General features: G+C 46.8%; 1 protein-coding gene across 2 annotated transcripts; it reads left to right on the top strand.

Moving 5' to 3' along the window:
* Positions 1 to 2,423: 2,423 nt before the first annotated feature.
* Positions 2,424 to 17,642, top strand: ABCB9 (ATP binding cassette subfamily B member 9). 2 transcript variants are annotated; one of them, XM_044440840.1, is made up of 11 exons: positions 2,424 to 3,143; positions 3,616 to 3,730; positions 5,035 to 5,165; positions 7,646 to 7,851; positions 11,258 to 11,455; positions 11,882 to 12,010; positions 12,477 to 12,665; positions 13,512 to 13,685; positions 14,349 to 14,508; positions 15,132 to 15,268; positions 16,249 to 17,642. In XM_044440840.1, exons 1-11 carry the CDS (start codon positions 2,525 to 2,527, stop codon positions 16,540 to 16,542), a joined length of 2,352 nt encoding a protein of 783 aa, XP_044296775.1. In that variant the 5' UTR covers positions 2,424 to 2,524; the 3' UTR covers positions 16,543 to 17,642. The 2 variants fall into 2 exon arrangements, with proteins under 2 accessions (XP_044296775.1, XP_044296776.1); XM_044440841.1 differs by having other exon boundaries at positions 2,786 to 2,842.
* Positions 17,643 to 24,204: the final 6,562 nt, after the last annotated feature.

The raw sequence follows: 24,204 nt of genomic DNA on the forward strand, positions 1-24,204 counted from the left end.
CTTATGATTTAAAGAGACACTCAAGAAATGGGATGCAGCGGGAAGATCTTAGCTGACTTAAAATTAAAACTAATGATAATAATTTCAGTTTATAGACCAACCATATTGCCACAACGTGGGGTGTATACATATCAATAATAAAGCAATCCAGAACAACTTAAGACTCCTATAAAAGCCGAAATTCAAGAATAGCATCTATGAGAGCATGCCTCAATAACCCAAAAAGAGCCACTGTAACTGAGAAACTTGACAGCCTCTTGGGCCTTAGTTCATATTTCAGCTGCCCAGAACTGCGATAAAGGCTGGGGAATGGCTTAGATTTCCGCCTCGTCTCCGCCAACTCTTTCCACACACACACTGGGGATTCTCGCCCACGTGGTGTCTCGGGAAGTGGAGCCTAGGAGTAAGATTTGCTCCAGGTCGCTGGATTCAGGATTCAGGGGTACAGCGCACAACAGAAGCTGCCTGGGACAGCAGACCTGAAGGGTCAAATGGGGCTGTATCAGAAGGCCGCATCCCTGCAAGGATGCGCATTTAAATGGCCCCAGCAGAGCTTCTCTCCAGGTGTGCGCGCAAGAGCCGGTTTGCGAGGCTGGAGCGCCCCCTGGAGGCTTCAGGGGCCCTCACACGCACATATGCCCTTCGCCAACCTTCCCATCCTTGATGCCCGACTCCCACCATCCCTCAGTGGCTGAGGATGGTGGGAGTTATAGCCCGACACGCAAGGCTGGGAACATTTCTAGTGGGCCTCCCAAGTCTGTCAACATCACTTCTCTGCTCCCCCTAGCGTGTTTTTTATTGTTTCCAGTTAGAGATGTTGGACTACGAGGGGGTGGTCTGGTGTGTGGAGAAGGACGGGGGCTGCCCATCTTCTCCAGTAGAATGGCAGCCTGTGGGTACTGAGGGGGCCTGCAGGACGGAGCAGCCTCCATCTGTCTCCATGGCAACGGCCAGGAGGCCTGCAAGGGAAGAGATCTGTTGCCCGGGTTCGTCTCCACATCCGAGGGTTTTCGGGCCCGCTGGTCAGAGATGGCGGCCTGGCATTCAACTGGATGTGTTTTTTAAACAAGCAATTTAGCATTAGGAAGGTCAGTTTCTGCAGCATATGGGAACCCTGAAAGAGAAGGAAAACATTGACAAACTTTAGGGAGATGCATTTATTTGGTGTTTATTAAGTGTTTTACAAGAATCAGGAACTAGCTTGGTTCTCTCTTCCATCTCCAGCTCTAGTTCTAATAATCGTGATGGTGGTTTATTAATTTTAAGAATAACCCTGTAGTCGAAGCTACAGGATAAAAACAGCTACAGGGTAAAAACCAAGATAAAGTGATAAGACATAGAAGTGTAAAAAAAAACTGTAAAAGCCTCACCAGTGTTAATTTGAAGTAATTTTAAAAGGAAGCAGCTAAAATATGGAAAATGATTGTTTTAAAACAAATTGCTATTTAAAAGAAATAGAAATGGCATGTATTTGTTTGTTTATTTGAAGGCCTAGGTGAATAAAAAGATCTTGGTCTGGCACTGAAAAGTAGGTACTGGACAAATTTGGAAGGCACTACAGGAATGTTAAAAACCTTTATTTCACAGTTGTGCATAGCAATCTTCAGCATGTTTACTCATAACTAAGTTATCAGAACTCTGAGTTCAGAGTTTACTTTGCTGTAAACATGCCCAGAATTGCAGCCTTGGACAGGGAAGAGGGGCAAGATGGCAGCCAGAACATTTTTGAAGTACTATTGATGGGGCTTGAGGCTTGACGGGTTGGCCTTCTACTATCGGCTCGAGTGCAGTATATCTTAATTTGTCCTGCTTAAAATGGTACAGCCTCTTAAAAGAAACAGGCCCTGTACAACAGGGATTTGAAGGAAGAAGTGTTTTGTCACACAAAAGAAAAGGAGAGACCTTTGGATAAAGAGAGGGCACGGTTTGAGGCCTAATGGAAACAGGTGAGAAAGGTGGCTAAGCTGCATTGATTCTCGCCATCACCGTGCCTGTGAATTTTGTCTGAAGGGGGTCAGTGCCTTTTAGGCTAACATGTTGTGCTTGTGGGTTGTCCAATAAACACATGGAGCCCATCGCTTGTTAGTTCCTGTTTTAGGTGAGCAAATCCAGCCTGATTCCCAACATGTGTTCAGATGCCTCTGATGAAGGGGACAGACAGCGTGCCCAAAAAATTATGCAAAATAAACTTGTTACACCTTGTTTTGGTGACACACAATCTGTTCCTTTTGCTGTAACGGACTTATGTGCCCCCCTGTCTGGAAAAAGGTAGGAGAGTTTCCTAGCACACCAAATTGCCGCAGCCTTAATACAGAGGGAGCCCTTTCTGCAGCGAGAGGGGAAGTCTACGCCGAAAATCTGCCTGCCTCATCACTTTGAGATCCAGCTAGGCTTGCTCTGTTCTCTTTCGCAGGAGTGGCTGGCCGGAGACGCTGGCGTTAACCCTGGGCTAGGAGCCGCCTCCTTCCCCTTCCTCTCCTCCCGCTGTTTTTCAACCTCTACCTCAGTCCGGGGCAAGCCAAGGATGCGGGCCTGGAGAGCAGTGGCCTGCACGCTGGCCTTCACGGGCGTGGACGTGACGGTGACGACGCTGCTGTACGAGCGCAGCCGCAGCACCAGCAGCATCCTGCAGGACCTGAAGCATTTCAACATCTTCGACTCCATGCTGGACATCTGGGCGGTCTGCCTGTACCGGAGCTGCTTGCTCTCGGGCGCCGCCATCGGGGTGGCCAAAAACACCAACTACGGCCCCAAGCGGTTGAAAAGGTCCTGTATCTTTATCGCGGTGGTCTGCCTGGCGGCTGGCATTTACGCCTTAGTCAAGCTTCTGCTCTACTCCGAGGTGAGGAAGACCATCAAGGACCCGTGGTTCTGGAGTCTGTTTGCCTGGACATATGTGTCGCTGGCGGCCACGTTCTCCTTGTGGCAGCTGCTGTCCTTTGTGAGGCCTTCCCGGGAGTCGTTGGGCGTGAATTCCGAATCTAGGACAGAAGCAGAAGAAATTGGGGACCCGACTTCTCCCGGCACTCAGGAAAACAAAGAGGAGGCCTCAGCAGCCACGATTTGTAAGCTCTTGTCTTATACCAAACCAGATGCTCCCTTGCTGGCTGTGGCCTTTTTCTTCCTCTTACTTGCTGCTCTAGGTGAGTGCCTTGAAAAGTGACTACACCTGCTTTGGGTACCGAGCGTTGCTACTCATTCCTTAACGTCTGTGCCTCATTTCAAGCATTCGAAGCACTTGATGTACATTCTGTTGTTCTTACAAGAGCCCTCCAAGTATTCCTTTGCCCTTCATGTTGGGGGGCCGGTGGGAGACTGACCGTAGCTTGTCCAAAACTACATGGGGAGTAGGTGTTTTTCCTAACTTGTTGCTCAGCCCCGAGCCACAGCACTGCACCAGCTCAATGCACACCAGGGGTATGTACTGTGTGGATCTCCAGATGTTGCTGGACTTCCTGGCGACCCGTGGCGCTGGTCAGGGTGACGGAAGTTGTAACCCAGCAACATCTGGAGTTGCTCCACATTTTATGTTTGAAAATGCAGTGGTGTTTCCTGTCGTTTCCAAATTGGGACTTTGCTTTTGATCTAGCTTATACTTTCATGTTGCCCAAACAGGAGAGACATTCCTGCCTTACTACACTGGCCGAGCCATTGATGGGATAGTAATCCAGAAGAGCATGGACCAGTTTTCCGTGGCAGTGATGATCATGGCCCTTCTAGCCATAGGAAGGTAGTCTTCTTTAAGTGATTGGTGAATTATGCCACCTCTGTCATAGTACACCTTGGTCGAAACCCAGGGTGGAATTATTGCCATCTTGGGTGTGGGGGGGTATAGTGGTGTGGTGTGTGGGTGTTATTCTGCAGGATTTTCAGCACTGCTTGCCTGGGGTCTTAGGTATGGGAAACCATTCCCTGCCTTTTGCCTGTAGAGATAGCTATACTTCCTTGTAGTGTGCTCTCCCAGCATTCTCTCCTTTTTCACTTTTTAGAGACGCAATAATCTTGTTTTATGTCATGTAACTTGTTAAAAGGTATTTTGGGAAGTTTTTATGCAAGACTTTCCCTTTTTAGTAACATTCACGTGGAGCAGAGAATTGTATTTGCTTGTTTTTCAAAGATTAGTCCATCCTCCTGTAAAAATGGGTGCTCAGTGCAAGGTCTCAATGCCTTCCCTACGGCTCAAGGCATCGCTGTGCAATTCAATCATTATCAAGGAAAAGAGTCACATGTCCTTAATTGTAAGGAAATACACAATGGCGATGGCTTTATCTTGCCACTTAGGTGCTTTTGCAGATTTGGGTCAACCTTCCGGCAAGTTGCTGTTTCTTGAATCGGAGGGGGGAAACAGGCTAATGCCAGGAAGTAAACTCTGAGCAGGGTCCCCTTTTGAACCTACTTTCCCCTGCTGTCTTCAGGAGTAAACCCCTAGTAGCCAGATGTTTAGCATGGCTTGTAGGCTTCAAGAAGATGCGCTGGAGAACTGATGCTCTCGGAGTGGAGTGGGCATCTTTTGGTAAAATACTACAGATGCAAGACCTGTGGAGTAGCCCTCTGACTCGTGAGTTTTACATCCCTGCAGTAAAGGCTTTGCAGCTGTGGAGCACCAACCGTTAGGCCTAGCATCGCATACACATACAGCTCTCCCCATTGGAAAACAACTACATTCAGAGCAGAGAGGGAGGTCGCCTTTTGCCGATCTCTGCGCAACCTTTGGCAGCACCTTCTGTCTTGCAGCGGAATGAACCCTGGCATGCAAGCCTTCACCAAGCCTTGACTCAAACTTGCTGGAAAGGCCAGGCCACCCGGGTGGACAAGCTGATCACCTGCTTTTAAGCCAGCACTGTGAGATCGTCCCCTCTTGAGGTGGCAGTGAAAGCGTGGGAAAGCAGTCAGCCCTGCTGTATCGGAAAAGCCGCAGCTTGGCCCTGCTGCCTGGGGCGCAGACTGTTTTGTCTTCCCTCTCATGTGGTCGGGGGGCTGAGGGGCTGTGTGTTGGCGTCTGTCTGTCCTATAACGTCTCTTATCTGCAATCAGCTCATTTGCCGCAGGTATCCGGGGCGGGGTCTTCACCCTCGTGTTTGCTAGGCTGAACATCCGGCTTCGCAACAGACTCTTTCGGTCGTTGGTCTCGCAGGAGATGAGCTTCTTCGATGAAAACCTCACTGGTGAGTTTCTCTGTCTTGGATGGCGGGATACGCATTTTGCTTGCCACTTGAATCCTCCACTGCTGCAGAACCCCTGTGGCAATGCTCTGCTTTTCTGGCACAGTCAGAACTGTGGACACCGGGGAATTGCCCCGGCTGTGTATCCAGGCCTGGGCTGGCACATGAAGGAATTCCGACTTGGAGCAGAAGAACAGCGTCCCGTGTCACGGACGTCTTCTGCAGCTGCCCTCGGTTTCAAGGGGATTCGCCATGTGGCCTGGAGGGAAAGGCTGTTCTTTGGCGGCAGCTGTGCTGTGCTCTTTCAGCCCTGTCCTCAAACATTTTTAAGTAAAGGAGGCACTTAAGCCTCCTCGCGGTCTGGCCTGTATGTCTGAGGGTTCTGGCTGCCAGCTCCCATCTGACCGAAAGCACCACAAGAGCCTCATTCACTGCCGTCCCACATCGCTTGAGGGGGAGACTGGAGGTTTGTTTCTCAGAACAGCAGCAGGGCGTGAGTGTCGGAGCTAGGGCTCAGTCAGAGACAAGTGGAAGGTAGCTTGGGGTTGAACGTTCTCACAGTAGCACCTAACAAAGGGATGGCCGCACCTCACGTAGACTGTTGAAATTAAGAAAGCTTGTGGGAGCCAGGAATGGATTTCACAGTCGCCACGGACGCCTGTGAGCTCAGCCGTTCCTGGTCCTCAAATAAAATCCCTGGGCATACTCAGTACCTGCTCAGAGGAACCCTGTTCTTGAATTTTTTATCCTTTGCATCTGGCACCAGTTAGTAGGCCTCAGAGCTCTAGTAAAATGAGATACAGACTCCTGAAGCTTCCTGCTGGCCCTCTCCTGTGTTGAATGGTGTGGAAGTCCTTGAAGGAATTCAGGGGCGTGGAATCACCCTCCACCCCCATATTTGCATCCAACTTCCAGGATCCCTTATACAGGCCCCTGGTCATCTGTGGCTGGATTTCAGTGTTGCAGTTCCAGGAAAAAAATATCTGTTCCACAGCCCAGCAAAGTAGGCTGAATTTAGAAATGTGCTTCGCACAACCTGGATACAGCTTGTAGGAACTGCCTGATTGTATCCTTGATTTGTGCTTTCCTCCTTGGAAGGAGAGTCATCTTAAATGGAGTTGCTTTCCTTCCTGGGAATAAAGGTGGCCAACATTTGTCTGGTGCACCTGAGCTCCAAATAGGTGAGTCACCTCCCCTGTCCAGATGGGCCACTTTGCCCCAGAGAAGGCTGGAGTTGCGTTGATGCAGAGCAGGAATGGGGAGCTGTTAGGTTGATTCCCAGGAAACCACTGGGTCCAGATGTTGCTGGGCGTGATTCCTTTCCCAGTATCATTGGAGTCACTTTCCTTTGTCAGCAGGACTCCGCTTTCCTCTTCTGTTGGTGACGAGATGCCAGGGGGGGTTTCTTTTGGCATTGGTGGGCTTCTCCAGTGCTGACAAGCAAACAAGAATTCAAATGCTTTATTTAAGGAGTATCTCAGGACTCTTGGCAGACTGAGCTGTGCCCATGGGCTAAGGGTCCCCCTTCCTGAAACCAAGCAGCTTGTTTTTTAAGAAACCCAAACTGTGGATGGACACCCCAGTTGATGGTCGAAGAGGCTTTCAATCAGCCTCTGCTTAGAATCTGAAGTGTGCTCAGGGACCAAATGGGAGCAAAACATGCTTCTTTAATGTAATTGATTGCTTGATTGATGTTTATTTTTAAAAAACACAGTTACTTCTGTTGCCTTTCTCTTATTGGTTTTATTTACGCTTTCCATAGATTACATAGCCTTGCGGTTAAATTATTTGTGTGGAATTTTACTGCTATCTGTTGTTTTGGTGGTTGAGTGCAGTCAATAAGTCTTACAGATACTTAAAAAAAAATCTCTGGGGCATGCATTGGGATCTCTAGCAGTTTGAAGAAATTTAAACATGAATTTTACAAGAAAGCACATGCTGGAAAGAAAGACATGGATCTTCTGCCCAGTGTTTTTTTTGTAAGAAAAATGGTGCCGGAACTCATGAAATTATTTACCTTTCGCAGGTAGTCAGTCACTGTACACACACCCACACGTCAGTTGTGTAACGAAACATAACAGTCGCCACCTGCAGTAAGCACTCAGCGCATGACCACACAACTAATCACAAGCCAAGCAGCGCCATCACAACCAGCGTGGACGAAGTACGCATGCATTGGATTTGACACACAAGCAGCCCGCATGCACCGTTTTAATGATTTTGCCGCCGACCCGCTACGCTCGACAGGGCGATTCAAATCCATGTGGACCAAACATCAAATTTTCAAAAGTTACTTTTAAAACTTGGAAAATCTGTTGAAAAAAGGTGCCGGAACTCTGTTCGAGTGCGTTCTATGCCAAAAAAAGCACTGCTTCTGCCTACGGGCATGGAGGAGACTGGCACAGGAACAGAGGTCTTGCCATCTGAGCAGTCTCCTGCTGATGCACAACGCTTCTGTTCTCGTTTTCTCCTCTCTCCTGCAGGTGACATTATTTCCCGGCTGACGTCCGACACAACCATCGTGAGCGACCTGGTCTCGCAGAACATCAACATCTTCCTGCGCAACATGGTCAAGGCCACGGGAATAATCGTCTTCATGTTCAGCCTCTCCTGGCAGCTCTCCCTGGTGACCTTCATGGGTTTCCCCATCGTCATGCTCATGTCGGACCTTTATGGGAAGTACTACAAGGTCAGTCTCTGCAGCTTGTAGGCCCGAGTGCAAAGCTTAGCCACCCCACACTTCCTTCGTGTGAGGGTAAGAGGAGTAAGGGTGGCGAAGTAATAGAAGAGAGTACTCTTAAGCATGCACAGAGAGCCTCTCCCTCCTGCTGCCCCTAGGGCCGGTCCCAGCACATGCAGCGGCTCTAAGCAGGCAGAAATCTGAGACTGCGAGCTGCTTTCCCAGTATCTCTGATGTCATTGTGGTTTGGGGGAGAGCCCCTGTCCCTTCTCTAGACAGAAGGATGGGTGGGCACTCTCCCTTTTGGCGAGAGAGGTCCTTCCTGAATGTGGTTGTCACTCTGCCTTTCTACCAAGAGAAACGGCACAGAATGTGGCTTTCAGTCCCAAGTGAAACCTGAGCAAGACAAGAATAAACGCAATCGAAAGCGGAACAATCCTGCCGTGAAAGCTGCTGCACGTGGGCCGCTGCTGCCAAGCAGCCTCGGTAAAGGGCCCGCTCCTGCTGCTGAGCGAGAGCCGGCACGCGGGCTGCGTTGGAGCTGGTCCCCAGGCACGCTTCGGTACGGCAGGAGCCAGGGCCCTGCCAGATCAGAGCGAAGGTCCATCTAGCCCTGCATCCCACGTGCCCAGTGGCCGGCCAGCCGCCCGCCCACAGCAGCCCCCGCGTGCCATAGCGCCCCCCACCAGGCGTCCTCCCCAGCCGCGGTTCTGCAGAGGCCTGTTGGATTCAGTCGCTTTAGGTTTCATCTAAATCCTCCTCCTCTAATCAGCAGGTGCCCTGCAGATCGTGTGTTGGGCTACGACTCTCATCATGCTAACCAAGAATGATGGGAATTGCAGTCGCACGGATCGGGAAGGCACCGGCTTGTAGAAAGGCCGGCCTGTATCTCTGAATACAGGACAGAACCAAAGACAGGAGACGGGAGTGCTGACTGAATGATGTCACCATGGGCCCTTAATAAGAAGACCTGCAGTTCCCCATTCGCAGCCCCGTTTGCACAACTGGTGGCTGGCAACCCCTCCTTGGCACGGGATCTCCAAATGCAAAGTGACTTGGCATTCCACTGTCTCCTGCACCAGACTCTAAGAAACTGTTCCCAAGAGCTGCTCCACTTTGCCCTGCCTCCCTGATTCATGTCCTTGGGAGTTATTTTAATCCTCTGAATTTCAAAGAGGCTGGTAGTACGTAATACTGCATGAGTAACCCTTGTGCTGTCTTCAGAGTCTCATCTTTGTTTCTTGGCCTTTCCCATACTAGCGCTCTGACTCACTGCGTAGCTGAGAGAATGACTAGACGTGCAGATGCAATCAGCCGGGCTGCTCTTCTTAAAACTCTGGCAGAGATTCCGCAGAGTTTTCCCCTTTTTGCCTTGGCGGTGCTGCAGCCCAGCTGTCTGCTTTGCCCTTCCGTGGAATGTAGTTGTCCTGCTTGCCAGAGCAGGTGGCAAAAGGACATAGGGAGCCATAGATCGTCTTACCGTCTCAGGTGACCTAAAAGAAATGGGAGCCATCTCTGGAGAGGAAATCCTATCGGGGGTGTCTGTGCAAGGGGTGGGGCACCATCCTTCAGAGGCTATGTACTCAGCTGCTCCGTGTTCAGGGGCAGATCATGAGCGCGCTGCTTGAGGCCTGTTCGAACTCCCTGAGGGGTTGTTTTTATTTTCCACAAAAGCAGACAGCCTCCCTATGCCATCCTTGATAACCCTTCCTGTGATCCCAGCAGCATCGCTTTCCGCTGCCTGTCTGTAGATGGCTCCAAAAGCTGGGGGAGGATTTCCTGCTCCTCCCACCCCCTCCCTTGCCTCTGGGACCAGGAGCGACTCTTCCGCCTGCCATGTCTGCCTCGGTGCTCTACTTCCCTCCCCTCTCGCTTGCCTCCACCCTACTTGTAATACCGGTTGCAGCTCCTGCATGCCTGCTTAATACTTCATTGTTCGTGAGCTGGCTGGCGTCACGGCGCATCTTTCCGCATAAGCCTCTGCCCGAGGTCAAATGCCCCATCAGCGGCTGAATGCTTAAGTCGGCAAAAGTGCTCTTCCTGTTTCGGCTGCGTCCTTCATGCTTCGCCAGTGCGCTCCGACTGCTGTGGCAAGAGGCCAGCCTGCTCCCAGCACAGAGACACTCTGTGCAAGCCGAGTGCCTGATGCCTGGCTTCTGGCCAGCAGCGGCTTCTTGGCTCGCTTGTTGCTGGATTAACCCTGCTGTACGCAGAACGCAGGGAGGCAGGGGAGGTTTCTGCTAAAGTAGGGACTGTGGGCTAGACATTACTTATCGACCTTCCTGATAAATGTGCTTGCTCTGCCACTCTGCACTCATTTACACCTTGGCTCTAGTAAGCCATTTTGTAGGTGGCCTTGGTGCCGTTTGCATGTGGCTAGTCCTTTTCAAGTCAGCTTTTTGCACCAATCGTCCACTGCACAGGTCAAATAGACACTTCCGTTCACTGTTTGCTTATGTGTGTTGATGACGATGATGATAGAATAATGAAGGTGTCCTGTGTTTTTGTTGACCGGGGCTTTAACCTTAATGGTAGAAGCCTGTAGATTACAAATCACCTGGCCCTGCTTTCACCAATTTGGTGACCCCAGGATACTGGGAGTTGTAGTACAAGACATCTGGAGGTCACCAGGTTGGGGTAAGCTAAGCTAGCTAGGTGTATTACCTTAATACAGTGTTGGCCACTAACTCTTTTTCCTGGTGTGCTTTTTGGGTGCTTAATTGAGCATGGAATCCATCCATCCACATCCCATCACCACAAAACAATCTGTTGCCGTATTTCAGCGTCAGAGCCATTGCTTATCCAGTCTAGTCTCTTGTTTCTGGGTTCTGGCAGTCTTGGGAGGACCACGTGGCTTCCCTCTGGAAGCCAGGTTTCGTCTGGGGCCATCAGCTCTAAGTGCAAAACAGCACCCATCCATTTGTCAAATTATGCCTTGGAGGCCCCTGCCTTCAGGGTTTATATGTGATCCAGGGACACCCTGGCACTGATGCCCTGGCACTGACTTAGCTTACTTTCAGGTCATGACTGTGGCTGCATTCAGACATGTTTGGCAGCATGTCTGAATCTCTGCCAACTTCATGAGGGAGCTGCCAAGCCACGATGTCAAAACACGATTTATACTTTGTTAGTTACCCCGGCAAACTAGTTACAAACCAGTTACAGGAAGCTGGTGCACCAAAGGGAGGGGTGTTTTAATGTTGATTTATTGGTTTCCACTCAGATACTGTATTGGTTGTAAGCAGTCTTGAGGAGCTTTAGACAGACAGCTTTCAAAAGAAGAGGGTGGTATCAGTGGCTGGACTCTGCATCTGAAGGGTTGGGAACCACTAATGTAGGATTGTCCCATGCCTTGGTTCGTAGACAGCCGTTCTCTCCTCTCTTTCCTTGACCCCCTTCTATACCCAATGTCTAGAAACTCTCCAAAGAGGTCCAGAATGCTTTGGCAAAGGCCAACAACACTGCAGAAGAAACCCTCTCCGCCATGAAGACTGTCCGCAGCTTTGCCAACGAGGAGGTGGAGGCCAACGTCTACTGGGACAAACTGCAGCAAGTCTACAAGCTCAACAAAAAGGAAGCCCGGGCCTACACCTACTACGTCTGGTCCAATGGCGTACGCTCACCTCCCTTTTAGTCTGACCGTGTGTTCGGTGAACAGTAGAAGGCTGCTAGGGTGGGGAGGGAGCCGCTTTTCCTGGGGAGGGCCCTCGACACAGAGGAAAAGTCACCAGGAGAGGCACCGCCAGTGACGAATCTGCTGTGCAGAGTATCCCTTCTCATTCTCTATGCCGCCTGGCTCCTTTTCTGCCCATGGAGGCAGGCATGACGTGCAAGCAGACACAGTTCCCCAAGCGGTGCTTCGGGAACCTGGCATCCTGATGTATATTGCATGTTTCTGTTCAACCAGCCGTAAGCCCTACATGTTTTCGCCTGCAGCATGTGGCTGTGCAGGATGGAGTCCAAGGGGAACCCTCGGTATCCTGAGCCTGGGGAATGCTCTCTCCCGTGTCTCAGTCTGGATGCTTGTTCTTGGTTTCAGCTGACTCTGCTAATCGTTCAAGTCAGCATTCTGTACTATGGAGGCCACCTGGTGATCTCAGACCGGATGACCAGCGGGAACTTAATCTCCTTCATCATATATGAATTCGTCCTGGGTGATTGCGTGGAGGTAAGTGCTGTGTACCTGGAAGCCTCTATCTTTTATTTTCCACTCTGATTATGTGCTTTCATGGAAACGTCATCACCTTGGGACCTTTGATCTTCTCCCAGGAGCTCCACTGGCATTTCAGAAACAGGAAGAAGGTCGAGGCGAGGGCTGAGCTGACTTGATCTGACACAGGCCCTGAATATGCTCTGATCCTCCTGCTAGTTATCTTCATAAGTGCATTCAGTGCACTTCCGTTAAAACAAAAAGGACCCCGAGAACCTTGCTGTATCCGCACCTTCCTGACTTAACTGTGTGGAACTTGTTCTTCTTTTGAGCAGGAAGGACCCTCTTTCTAATTGTGACAACTCCAAGCTAAATTAGTTCTGAAGAAGTATTTTTGTTTTAAAAAGGCAAACATCCCGGTCTTAGTTTAGTCAAGTAGTTCTTCCTTGACACTGTAATCTCCTATATTGCTTTCATTGTTTAGTCCATTGGCTCAGTCTACAGCGGCCTGATGCAGGGAGTTGGAGCAGCTGAGAAGGTCTTTGACTTCATAGAGCGCCAGCCAACCATGGTGAATGATGGAACCCTGGCCCCCAGCCAGATGGAAGGCAGAGTGGAGTTCAGGAATGTCACCTTTGCTTACCGCACCCGACCTGCGACTCAGGTCTTACAGGTAACCTTTGCTGCCTTTCTTCTGTGGTAGGTAAAATCGTGTACTTCCTTGTTTGGTGCAAAGGAGAGTTTCAGGGTAGGTTATGTCTCCCTACGACCCAGGGCAAGGCAAGGGCCGTGAACCTTTGCCACGGTCGCAGTATCCTCCCAATTCATTCCTGCCCTCCTCCAGGACAGGGTTCTCTTTATTTTCTCCCCCACTACCCTCTCTTTCCTGCTGTGATTCTCCTCCTCGTTCTTCCTTATTTCCAAGAATAAGGAGCATTCAGGGAACACCTGTGCAAGTCACTTAATGTGCTGCACTAGCATAAAGCAGAACTTCTTTTCCAAGTGGGCAGGGCTGTACAGCATTGCCATGATGGAGTACCTTGATTGCATGCAGGTTCTCTGTCTCTCTCTCTGTCTCTCTCTCTGTCTCTCTCTCTGTCTCTCTCTCTGTCTCTCTCTCTCTCTCTCTCTCTCTCTCACACACACACACACACACACACACACACACACACACCATTGTGCTTAAGCCTTTTCAGTTGTGGATCCAGAGCTGTGGAATATATCTCCTGCCCCCTTTCCACAACCTGTCTGTATACTCAATTCAGAAACTTTGTTATTCTCCCCGAGTGCTTGGGATTTCACCAGAAATGAGCTTTTCTATAGATTTTTCTTCTTTACTTTAGGACGACTTTATTAAGACATTGCAAGACTTCATACACTCAGCTGCTTAAAGTATTTTATGATATATCAGTTGTCTTGGGGACATTTCTATTTAAATGGTAGTACAGAAATGTGATTAAGTTAAATTTAATAGACGTTAGACACATTGAGATTTGGGAAACATCGTTTTGTTTTACAGAATGTTTCCTTCATTCTCCATCCTGGGAAAGTGACAGCACTGGTGGGTCCCTCTGGCAGCGGTAAGAGCTCCTGTGTCAACATCATGGAGAACTTCTACCCTCTCCAAGATGGGCAAGTCCTACTGGATGGGCAGCCTATTAACATGTATGAGCACAAGTACCTGCACTCCGTGGTACGCGTAACCGATAACCATCTTCTAGCTTCTAGCGTTCGGTGTGGCTGAAAAAATTATCTGCAAATAATTGTATATGATAAATAGTATCTGGCTTTCTGAAAATATTAGGTTCCACTTAGGAGAATAGAAAGCAAAAGATAAATTTCTAGTCCTTAAGACTGTGAAGATAGGTGAGAAAGTGATGTTGTTGAAATCTCAAATGCTGAGTGATCCAAGGAAGGGATTCATTGCCTTGTGATCACCCAGTCTTTCTTCCTACAGCTACCAGAACCAGAATAATTATGTAAAAGGGGACAAATTGTGCCAGCTGACCTGATCTGCATAATTTATGCAGGTGATAGAACTCATTTTTGGTCCAAGGAACCTGCTCAGAATCTCCCTGTCATATTTTTTTTTAAGTCTAGAAAGATGGTGTTACCATCAGCCGATAAGCATGCCTTTCCCAGTATTTGTGGTTGGTTGGAAGGTAGTAATAATACACCTTAACAAGAAAAAAAGGATGATAAGGGGTTGTGCACTACTTACAGGAGACGAGGAAATTGTGTAAACAATGGCTAGAATTCACTCTTTTGAGCAATGGGTGACTTTTCAAGCAAGCATAGTCATTTAAACTGTGGGTGTTCTCCCTTCTCTTCCTCCCTGCCCCATTTCTTTCTGCAGATCTCTTTGGTGAGCCAAGAGCCAGTCCTCTTCGCGAGATCTATTGCAGAAAATATCTCGTATGGCTTGGCTTCTGCCCCTTATGAGTCCATCGTACAGGCTGCTCAAAAGGCCAACGCCCACACATTTATTATGGAATTGCAAGATGGCTACCACACAGGTACTGAGAGTCTGCTTCTTCGTGTCGTCGAGAGAGTAGGTTATACTGACAGGCGATGATGCTCTTGCAGGATGGAGAAGCAGGAAGGGGCCTTTCTCCTCTATATCTGTAGACATCTCAGCTTCTTGTGGTCAATCTCACTCTGTTTCAGGCACATGTCCTTTTTTTAGAGGAAGCATGATATGGATTTAAATCAATGGATAACTCTGCCCAGGAAAGAATCAAACCTTAATAGAAATGCTTCATTGCTATACGTCCCAATCACCAGAGCTCTCTGGGTGGGCCACAAAAATGAAAGCCCCAAACACAACATCATAAAATATAATAATTCCTTCATGTGCCTTTTCACAGCCCTCTCCCACAATGTAAACCACTAAAACAGCCAAAAATAAATACTCGGATCTGACAAAATAGCCCCATCGCCGCCCGCAGGGTTTTATATCCATTTTGCAGATCGAGGTGGGAACCAGGTTGACCAGTCTGACCAAGAGCGGCTTCCTTAAGACTTTTCTATTGAGTGCATGGTCTTGGTGTTTGGTTTGGTTTTAAACAGAAGGTTCTTGTTTCTTAGCCTCTGGACTTCACAGTGCTTCATGCGTCCTGCTTTTCCTTTGACCCAACAGAAGCTGGTGAAAAGGGAACCCAACTTTCCGGTGGCCAGAAGCAGAGAGTGGCTATCGCGAGAGCTTTAATCAGAAACCCCCCAGTCCTGATCCTGGATGAAGCCACGAGTGCACTGGATGCAGAGAGTGAACACGCCGTAAGTGGGAACTCTGGGAAGGAGCTCTTGTTCAGGCATAGGATTTGGATGCCAGCATTATGGGGACAAGAAATTGCTTCGCTGCAGCCTTCCCCATCCTGGTGTATTGGAAGTTGCTGTCCAATGCATTTGGGGGCGGGGCGGGGGGGAACAACAGGCTGGGGGTGACTGTCTTATGCCGTTGTGAGCCATCCCGAGATGTCTGTGATGGGATGGTATACGCAAGTTTTAAATAAATAGATAAATGGACAATGATGGAGAGGAGTTCTGTACAGTCCAAGACTGAGCGGTGGCACTTTCCAGGGTTTCTGGGAGGGGCCTTTCCCAGCTGTACCTCCGGAGAGGATCTCTTTAACTGGAATTGGCGGCAAGTTCACCTGAAAGCTCCTGCATTCCTAGCTGTGCTCTGTCTTGACAGAAAAGTGGGCGTAGCCCTGCATAATTCCCATCTCTTTGATGCAGAGTCGGACCATTGGTCCTCTGTCGCCCAGGGTGGTCTAGTCTCTGGCAGGTGCTTTCCAGAATCTGATGGAGAGTCTCCCCCACATCTCAACTTGGTTCCCAAGGGCCCTTGTAGGGAAATGATGCCGGGGCCTGGACCTGGACCCTTCTTCATGCAAGGCAGGTGACAGGGCTGTGACCCCTCCTCAGACGGTAGGAAGAATTGGATTGCAGAGGCTGAGCCTGGGCAGCCCCATCCCACCCCTGAGCAAATTCAAAGCAAAAACTGATGTAGGAATAAGGGGTTTTTCTACACTGACTTCCCCGCTTTGTTAACACAGATAATCAGGTTGACTCTTTTCATGCCTGTCTTTGCATGTACATGTGTGTTCTGGGGGAAGAATTTTGAGGGTGGGGCTTGCTTTCATCTCCTGCTCCCTGTTGTAAACCTCTGAGATGGACCTGGCTGGAAACTCAAAAGAAGGAAGTTGCGCTTTATGCCATTCTGTTTGATCCTGTCAGCCTTTCTCCTTCGGCAGATTCAGAAGGCCATTTATGGAGACGTCCAGAACCACACGGTGCTGGTCATAGCCCACAGGCTGAGCACTGTGGAAAAGGCTCACAACATCATTGTTCTTGATAAGGGCCGCGTGGTACAGCAAGGGACACACAAGCAGCTCATGGAAGAAGGTGGCCTTTACTACAAGCTGGTGCAAAGACAGATCCTGGGCCATGAAACCGGCACGGGGGATGCCTGTCAGTTGGATGGCAGTTTGGCAGGCCCCCGGAAAGACTCTCCAAAGATGGGACTGGAGGATGAGTTCCAAGTATAATGTCTCGTATGCCGGACTTGGTCGTTTTGAGCCAGACAGCCATGTTCTCCGAGGTGAAAGCACTAAGGAGTCCAGTCGAAATCTCCCTGGAAGACTTACCCTCCTTAGCACCGTTTCACTGCTGTTTTCTATACGATGTCTGTTTACACTCACGTGCAGTAGACGTTCAGTGTGCACCACGCCGCTGGGGCACTGTCCTGCTGACCAGAAAGGGAACCAGTGGGCTACCCATTCCCACAACTGCCCGTGTGTTCTCTTCTCCCACTGATACGCATGCAAAACCTGCTGTTATTTATAAACGGGTGTTTTTAGGCTGCATGTATTTTACGGGAAGAATAATGACCTCTGAAGGATCTCTGTGGGTGGCTGTGTGGAAGCCCTGGCTTAGAGCTGGGGCCCACACCAACAGCCGCTTTTTGGAACTACTCCAGTGCCTATAGACATCCTTTCTACTTCCATGAAAGCTCAGTTGGACCTATCAAGTATGGTGCGCTCGTTGAAGCGTACTTTCTATAGGGTGCTTGGCTCCATGTTTTGACCAGCTTATATCCAGGATTTGCAAAAATGGCCGAGCGGTTCTGGATACCTCAAACGTGACACACGCAACGTGGTACGCATCAAGGGTGCAGCTTGATGAGGTGTGACATTCACATGGTGAATATGCATGAAGTTTTGTTTTAGTTAAGCCAGGAGCTTTTAAGGCCTGTTTAAACTGAGCTGCGCATCCTGTCCAGAACCATTGTCCTTTTTTGTGCTTGGCCCCCAAAGGCCTCAGCTGCAGAACTTCCATCCGTAATGACACGGCTCAGATGAGGGGTCACTCATGGACTGCCTCCTGGCCTGCAAAAATTGCACTCCTTGAGAGGAATCCTCCATCCTACAAGCATTTTGGTTTTTGACTTTGGAGGTAGGCACCTTTAAAGAGAAGCAGCTTGTAAGAGCAACATTTCCGTTGCTGTTTATGAATTGTAGATTGTCAAGTTGGGCCATCACCCTTGGGAGTAAATGAGGCAATCCTATTTTCAGAATTTTACATTTGCAGCAACAGTCAAGATTCATATTTGGGTTTTAACGCCTAAAACCAGTCAGGAAAGGTTTTTTTTAAAATGGGCAGCATGCTCTATTAGGAAGAGGTGTTTCCCCAAAGAGTGTGCCCATGTTGGAGGTGGGGGCAAATCTCAAGCAAATCTCGTTCCAAGTAAGATATGCTAGCATTTCCCAATAACTGGTGAGAGCTGGAGGCCGTATTTTACTTTCTTTAATCATCAGGCTCTGATTGCCTGAACTGTTCACTTTGTTTGTTGAGTTAATTGTAGTGGAACAGGAGGGCGGGCAGAAAGTACATTTCCAGATCCATTTGGCGTTACCTAATTTGATCCAGTCTTGTTACAGTTCATAAATGATTAGAAGGAGCTCTCAGGCAGCCAAATGCATGCTTAAACAAACAAAACAAAAATCAACTAATAGTTGAACAATTTTAAAACTTTTGGAGGGTGATTAGTTCTCTCCTTCTGGTCACTCCAGTTGCACTTGGTTGTGAAATGACCTCAAGCACTTTAGCTCATTTTATTTTCTGATATTTGATGCTGCTGTATTATTGGCAGATTTTTGTTGTTTGCTATATTTAAAAGAGGCATATAATATTTTAGCAATATTTTACACACACTTTACAAAATTAAAAAAGACTACCTCTTACACTCTGCTTTTTGCTTTGGGGAAGGGTGTTCTGCTTGTTTTCCAGACTGTTTTATTAGAATAGCTGCCTCCAGACGGTAGCAAGGTTGGCCATTTGCCAAATCACAAGACTAACGATATGGTTGTCGTTCACACTTTGTAAAGAACATCCAGAAGCTCATTGCGGCACTGTGCAAGAATCCTTAACTGCTCCGCCCCTTCCCATCTAGGTAGCCTTTTCCCAACCGTGAGTCACTGCTTAATGTTATGAAACTACTCTCATGCCTGGTGGGCGGGGTGATGGGAATTGGAGCCCAACATCTGGTCATGTAAGATTGTAGTCTGTGCTGAGGGGTCTTTCTAAAGGTTGCTTCCTTGAACCTCCTAAAATCGTAGTCTGCACTGGTCATGCAGGTTACCGTCACCTGTCATTGTGGCTCATGTAATAGAAGGTGGTTGGTTTTTCTTGTTGCAGGTATTCCCTCTATACCTGGCCGTTTGGCATGCATTGGTTAACCAAGGGTCACTGTTTGGGGGCAGTTGGAAATATGAGACCTGCATGTCGTCGGTTAATAATTACATAATGGATGGATGGCTCTAACTCCAGGCAACTTTCTGCCTTAGGTTCACTGGTGACTAATGAGATTGAGATGGCCTCATTCTCTTCTGATCTCTCGTGTTCACTGAAAAGCATTTCCTTGCTCTTACCAGGCACATTTTTAAGATTTAGCATCATGTTCGTTTATATGATGAAATCCATTCCCTAGAACATGAGGCAGGCAAGCCTCCTGAAATTGCTTGAGGTAATTTCTACTGGTGATTACTAAAGGAAGTGCTGCCACTGTTCAGAATTCTTCCTGCATTAATGCAATGTCTGGTCTTCGCTTCCTCTGTCAGACCATAGAGTGCAAGCTGTGAAGGAAGTGTCTTAGAACTTTTCTACACGTTTGTTAATCCACTGCCAATCTGGTGGATCTGCTTTTGCGCTCTAGTGGAATAGCACAAATACAGAAAAGAAATTTGTGCTCTTTCATTTCCAGGCCTCAGCATTGACCTAGCTCTCTCTGGCTAGATGTACAAACTTCCAAACTGAATCAAGCTCAAGAAGCAAGTCTTTCAGGTTCCAGACAGAGATGGCTGGTTCAATATAAAAATACTCCCCATCCTGTCAAGAGCAACAATTTTATCTTTAAGAAAGGGGGAAAGTTGCTTAGGAAAAGGTGCTATACAAAAGATGCTTCCTGTTATCAGCAAAGATTTTGAAAATCTGATACTGAAATATCCAAAGCAGAAGATGTTATTTTATTTGCAAAGAGGCAGTTGTAAGGGGAACAGCTTGTTTTTTTCTCTTATACACAACCTTGGGCATATTGTACAAGGTGAGGCTTTCACATGAACAGCATGGCAGTCTCATATCTGTCAGTTTTCTCACATTGTCATTCAGCGCTAATTACTTTTCAACTATTATTAGAACAAAGGATTGTAAAGACGTTGGTTCTGGATGCCATTTTCCTCTCTTCGCTGTGCCTAGGCTGCTATTGGATGTAGACAAGGTGGAAGAACATTGTTTAAAGAGAAAGCATGCTGGCTTCCTAACTCATGGCATGATCCTGGTTTCTCTCTGGCTTCAACAGGTGCCACGGGCACATGTGCCATCAAGTTAAATCCTGGGTGAGCTGCCAGTCTTGCCCCTCCATCGGTGCTGGAAGCCAACTGTGCACCTCTCCTTACATGTCTTTCAAAGCAGAAGTATATTTTGTCATTGATAACATTCATTTGTTGTAGGACAAATTAAATGGGAAAAAGTACAAAACCAACCGTTTGAGCCACTGAAGACTGGAGGGTGGCTTCCTTGATGGAGTATTTCATAGGCATTAGCTCAGAAACAGGCAAACCTTTTGAGCCATGCACACATTTGTTGTGTTTATAATAACACATTTATTGTGTTGTAAGCCGCCCCGAGGCTTCGGCAAGGGGTGGCATAGAAATGTTCTAATAATAATAATAATAATAATAATAATAATAATTTGGCAATTAGAGAAACTGTCCTGAGCACTAGGACAAAGTGACCACACTGCAGTTAGCTGACACCTTTATTTCCTAAAATTGCCTCTGCCCAGATGTGATCCAGAGTCATTTATGCGAAAAGAAGATAGCAGTAGCCAGAAGACAGCCGTGTGATACCCAGCTGCTGGTAAGCTTTGTCATTAAAAAAAAAAAAGGGGTGGTACAATACCTTGGCATTTGTCCAAATAAGTTGTCTGAGGGTGCCTTGCTGGCCAAAGATGCCTCTCTGCCTATCCCCACACTAGCAAGTCAATATTACCTACATGTACAGACCTATTTTTAGAGCTCCACCCTGGACAGAGGCAAGTACTTCTATACTGAATGCAGTGAGGGTGTTCCAATCTGGCAATTATGCTACACAAATGTTACATCTGCCTTTTCGGAAACCTTTGTTTGATTCAGTTCTGCCAACGTACGTATTGCTTGAGTTGTATTAGTTACATACAGTAGCGACTTTTGCTAAACAAAATGGAATTGGGTTGTTAGGTGACTTAAGCAGAATGGATTTAAAAATGACCACAAATGAGGGTTGAAGAATTCCAGAGATTAAACTTGTGAAATATATTCTTTCCAAATTTTCCATTACAGACTGTTGTGAAGGTGACTCACAGAAAATAAATACACAGAACAAACATGCTAAAGTCAAACCTTGAACAGGCAGTCAAGGGTGTGGTTGAAAACACAATTATAAATCAATAAGGTCAAATGTTTCCTCAAATCACACAATTCAAGCAGGCTGGGTGTCATTTCTTCTATACAACCCAAATAGCTGTAATTCAGATGGTCCGTGTGTCTATGATAGAGACACTGCACATACGCACTTATATGTGTAATATACCTCTTAAAAGTGCTAATATACTTACCTGTGAGGGTTTAATGAACTTATACTTGGGAAAAGGAATCGAGGCCATAAAAGGCAGATAAGTATAAATACATTTAATTAAATCAATCACAAATTCTTACCATAAAGGGACAATCGCCAAACAATGAGAAAAATACCTCTCAGTCATCTGTCTTCCCCACAAGTACAGTACTTCAGGTTGCCTCATGCAGGTGAGTTGTAGCTTACAGAAAACTTATCATCTGTTTTAAACATAATTATAGCTGTTTTCAAAATGGAATAGTTACTTCATGTACATTAAGTATCTCCCCTGCACACTGTTTTTGTTTAATATTTTTTAAATAAGAGAAATTGTGCTGCTCAATTTAGTTGCACAACCAGGAAATCCGGAATAGGATCACTTATGCAATTGTTGACATATCTTGCAAGTGAATGCTGTTACACCCCAGTTCATATCCTAATGATTCCCAGCCAAACAAGAAGTCCCAATCATTGCAATGGTACTGATTATCATAGGATTTTCAGAACAGACTTAAATGCTTCTCTGGTACCTTGTGAAACAATATTTTCCCAGCCTTTACAGCTATGAAAAGTGAAGGTCATGCTAATTAAAAATAGTGTAGGGATTTTGAAATATACGTCTAGCTTTTGAAAATATGAAAGTGTGTAACTGCTCATCACTATTTGGAAATAATATGCATTGTGTTCAGTGGAGTTTACTCTCTAGTAAGTGTGTATACTTTGGGCAGATAATGAGACACTGTATTTTAGGCTGCAATATGACCCTACCAATCCAATTATTTGACAGAAACTAAAACATGAGAATGCTTAAGGCCACACTGTACATTAATGCCCAAACAGGTCATGCTTCCTTAAGATGCTCTTTTTTTTCTTGCAAATGTCTCATAGAATTATCCATGGAGCTCAGGAAACATACCAAGTGACAAAAACATTTGAAATCTTGTTTTCTCTCCCTTCTTAAAACATGAATCACCCTATGCACTCACACACACACAATAATTGAGTGATTAGGTAAAGTCTCTGAACAGCAAGGTAGGGCTGTTCACATGGCCATTTACTCCACCCTAAGAGCTATTAAACCCAATTACATCTGAGTAATTAAGGAGTATACTCGTACTTGTTAGCTATAGCAAAAGCATTCCTGGGGAAAGCAGGAATCTTTATTTTTCCACTGGAATGTTACTATACAGGATGCTTTTCAGTTATGTGGGTGAGAAGCAGTGAAGACTGCAGCTTTTAGCAACTGTGCCCATGGGACATGAAACTCCATAACTTCAAACTGAATAAATAAAATGTTTATTAAGGGCACATTAGTCTTACAAGGAACTCCAGAAAAGACGATCAACTCTTCAAATGCATTCTGAAATTCTCTGATAAAAGAGACTCATTTTATTATAAAAAGAGGTTTCAAATCCTTCCCATTAAAATGTATGGGTTTCTTTCTGAAGAAAAAAGTTAACTCCTTAATTTTCCTGCTCTTTCTTCCCCCTGTCCAAGCAAAAAAGGCACGCACATAGCTGCTATGTGATGCCTGCGTTGTCATAGCAGCTATCTGCAGCACGCATTGTTTTTACATAATAAAATTTCGTGGTTCTGGCAGCTCACTCGTCAGCCCACACATTTAGCCAGTTTCTTATGGGGTGTCATCCTTTATTGCTGAAGAGAACGATTCTAGCAAAGCTGCGGTTTTATTTTTATTATTGCATTTTATTGCATTTATTTTTATTATTATTGCATTTAATTTTATTATTGCATGTATATCTTGCTTTGCTTCCTCCTACAAGGAACTCAGGCTGGCTTTCAAGGCTCTCCTCTGCATTTTAGCCTCACAATAACAACAACCCTGTGAGGCAGGTTTGAGCCAGTGACTGGCCCAGAGTAGCCCAGTAAGCTACATTGCTGGAATCTCAGTCCAGTACTCTTAACCACTGCACTACCTGCAGATTTGTCTTTGGCTTGCATTTGCTGCAGGCAGTTGCCACAGGAAATCAAATTTCTGTTAAATTTCCGTATAGATGAACAAGGATTCCAGTTGCCATAGCTATATAATGAAAATTATATCCAGATTCTTCTTGTCCCCAACTCAACTGTACTGGACTGTATTTTTTCTTCTTCTTTAAGAAAGTGAATTATCAGTTGCAAAAAAAGTTGTATCTTACTGATATAGCTGGAGAGTTTTTGTTGTTTCTTTTTAGTGTTTTTCATTTTAGTTTGTATTTGTTGGTAGTTTTAATTTTTCATAAGGTATTTCATGGACAGGACCTGATTTGTATTTCGAAACAGAGGTATGCATTCCCCAGACAGAATGGAAAGCAGTCTTCATACTTTAAAAAAGATACAATTTTATTTTAATTATGTGCTTTTGATGATGGTATTATTTATTTTACACTTTTTAATGTCTCCCTTCAACTGGTCATGTTCCCAGAGCATCTTACCTAAGGTTAATAGGAACAAAAACCACCATTGAAATGGTAACTCCAAAGTTTTTAAAATTGCAAATGAATAATTAAAATGAGCTGAAGTAGAAATATCTAGAAAACCAAAAGACTTGTAGTACCTTCATGATGGAGGGCTCAGTCCTATGAGTTTGGACAGAAAAAAAGTCCTACAATTCCTAATATGAGAGGTGTAGGAGTTTTTTGTGTCTACTATGGTCTTAGTCACAGGCTTCTTGCTGTGGGGGCAAGACTGAGAACAGGAGAATTATGTAAGCCGCTTTGAGCTCATTGGGAAAAAAGCAGAATATCAATCTAATCAATAAGGTGCCACCAGAGACATGTAAATAAAGACCCTTCCATAAATGTTGGCCTTCAAGGTGCCACAATTAAAGGCGTCGTTTCTCTGGCATGAGCCTCTCCGCCCTGGATTTCCTTCCCGCGCTTTTTCTGACCCGCCTCAGCGCGCGCACGCGCGACGCGCCCCCCTCCGTTTCCCGCCCCTCCCCGCCTCGCCGCCCGCCGCCCGCGCGCCGCCGCCTGCCAGGCAGCCTCCACGCGTCGCCTCTCCAGCAGGGGCCGCCGCGGAAGGTTGCGGTGCGCGAGGCCGAGGGGAGCAAAAGG

The sequence above is a fragment of the Varanus komodoensis genome, unplaced genomic scaffold, assembly GCF_004798865.1.
Source record: "Varanus komodoensis strain SLA01 unplaced genomic scaffold, ASM479886v1 scaffold38, whole genome shotgun sequence".
Classification (NCBI taxonomy): domain Eukaryota; kingdom Metazoa; phylum Chordata; class Lepidosauria; order Squamata; family Varanidae; genus Varanus; species Varanus komodoensis.

Coding starts and splice junctions, on each gene's coding strand:
- ABCB9 (XM_044440840.1), top strand. CDS start 2,525: ATGCGGGCCTGGAGAGCAGTGGCCTGCACGCTGGCCTTCACGGGCGTG. Junction 12,011..12,476: donor TCCTGGGTGATTGCGTGGAG/GTAAGTGCTGTG, acceptor TTCATTGTTTAG/TCCATTGGCTCAGTCTACAG. Junction 13,686..14,348: donor ACAAGTACCTGCACTCCGTG/GTACGCGTAACC, acceptor TTCTTTCTGCAG/ATCTCTTTGGTGAGCCAAGA.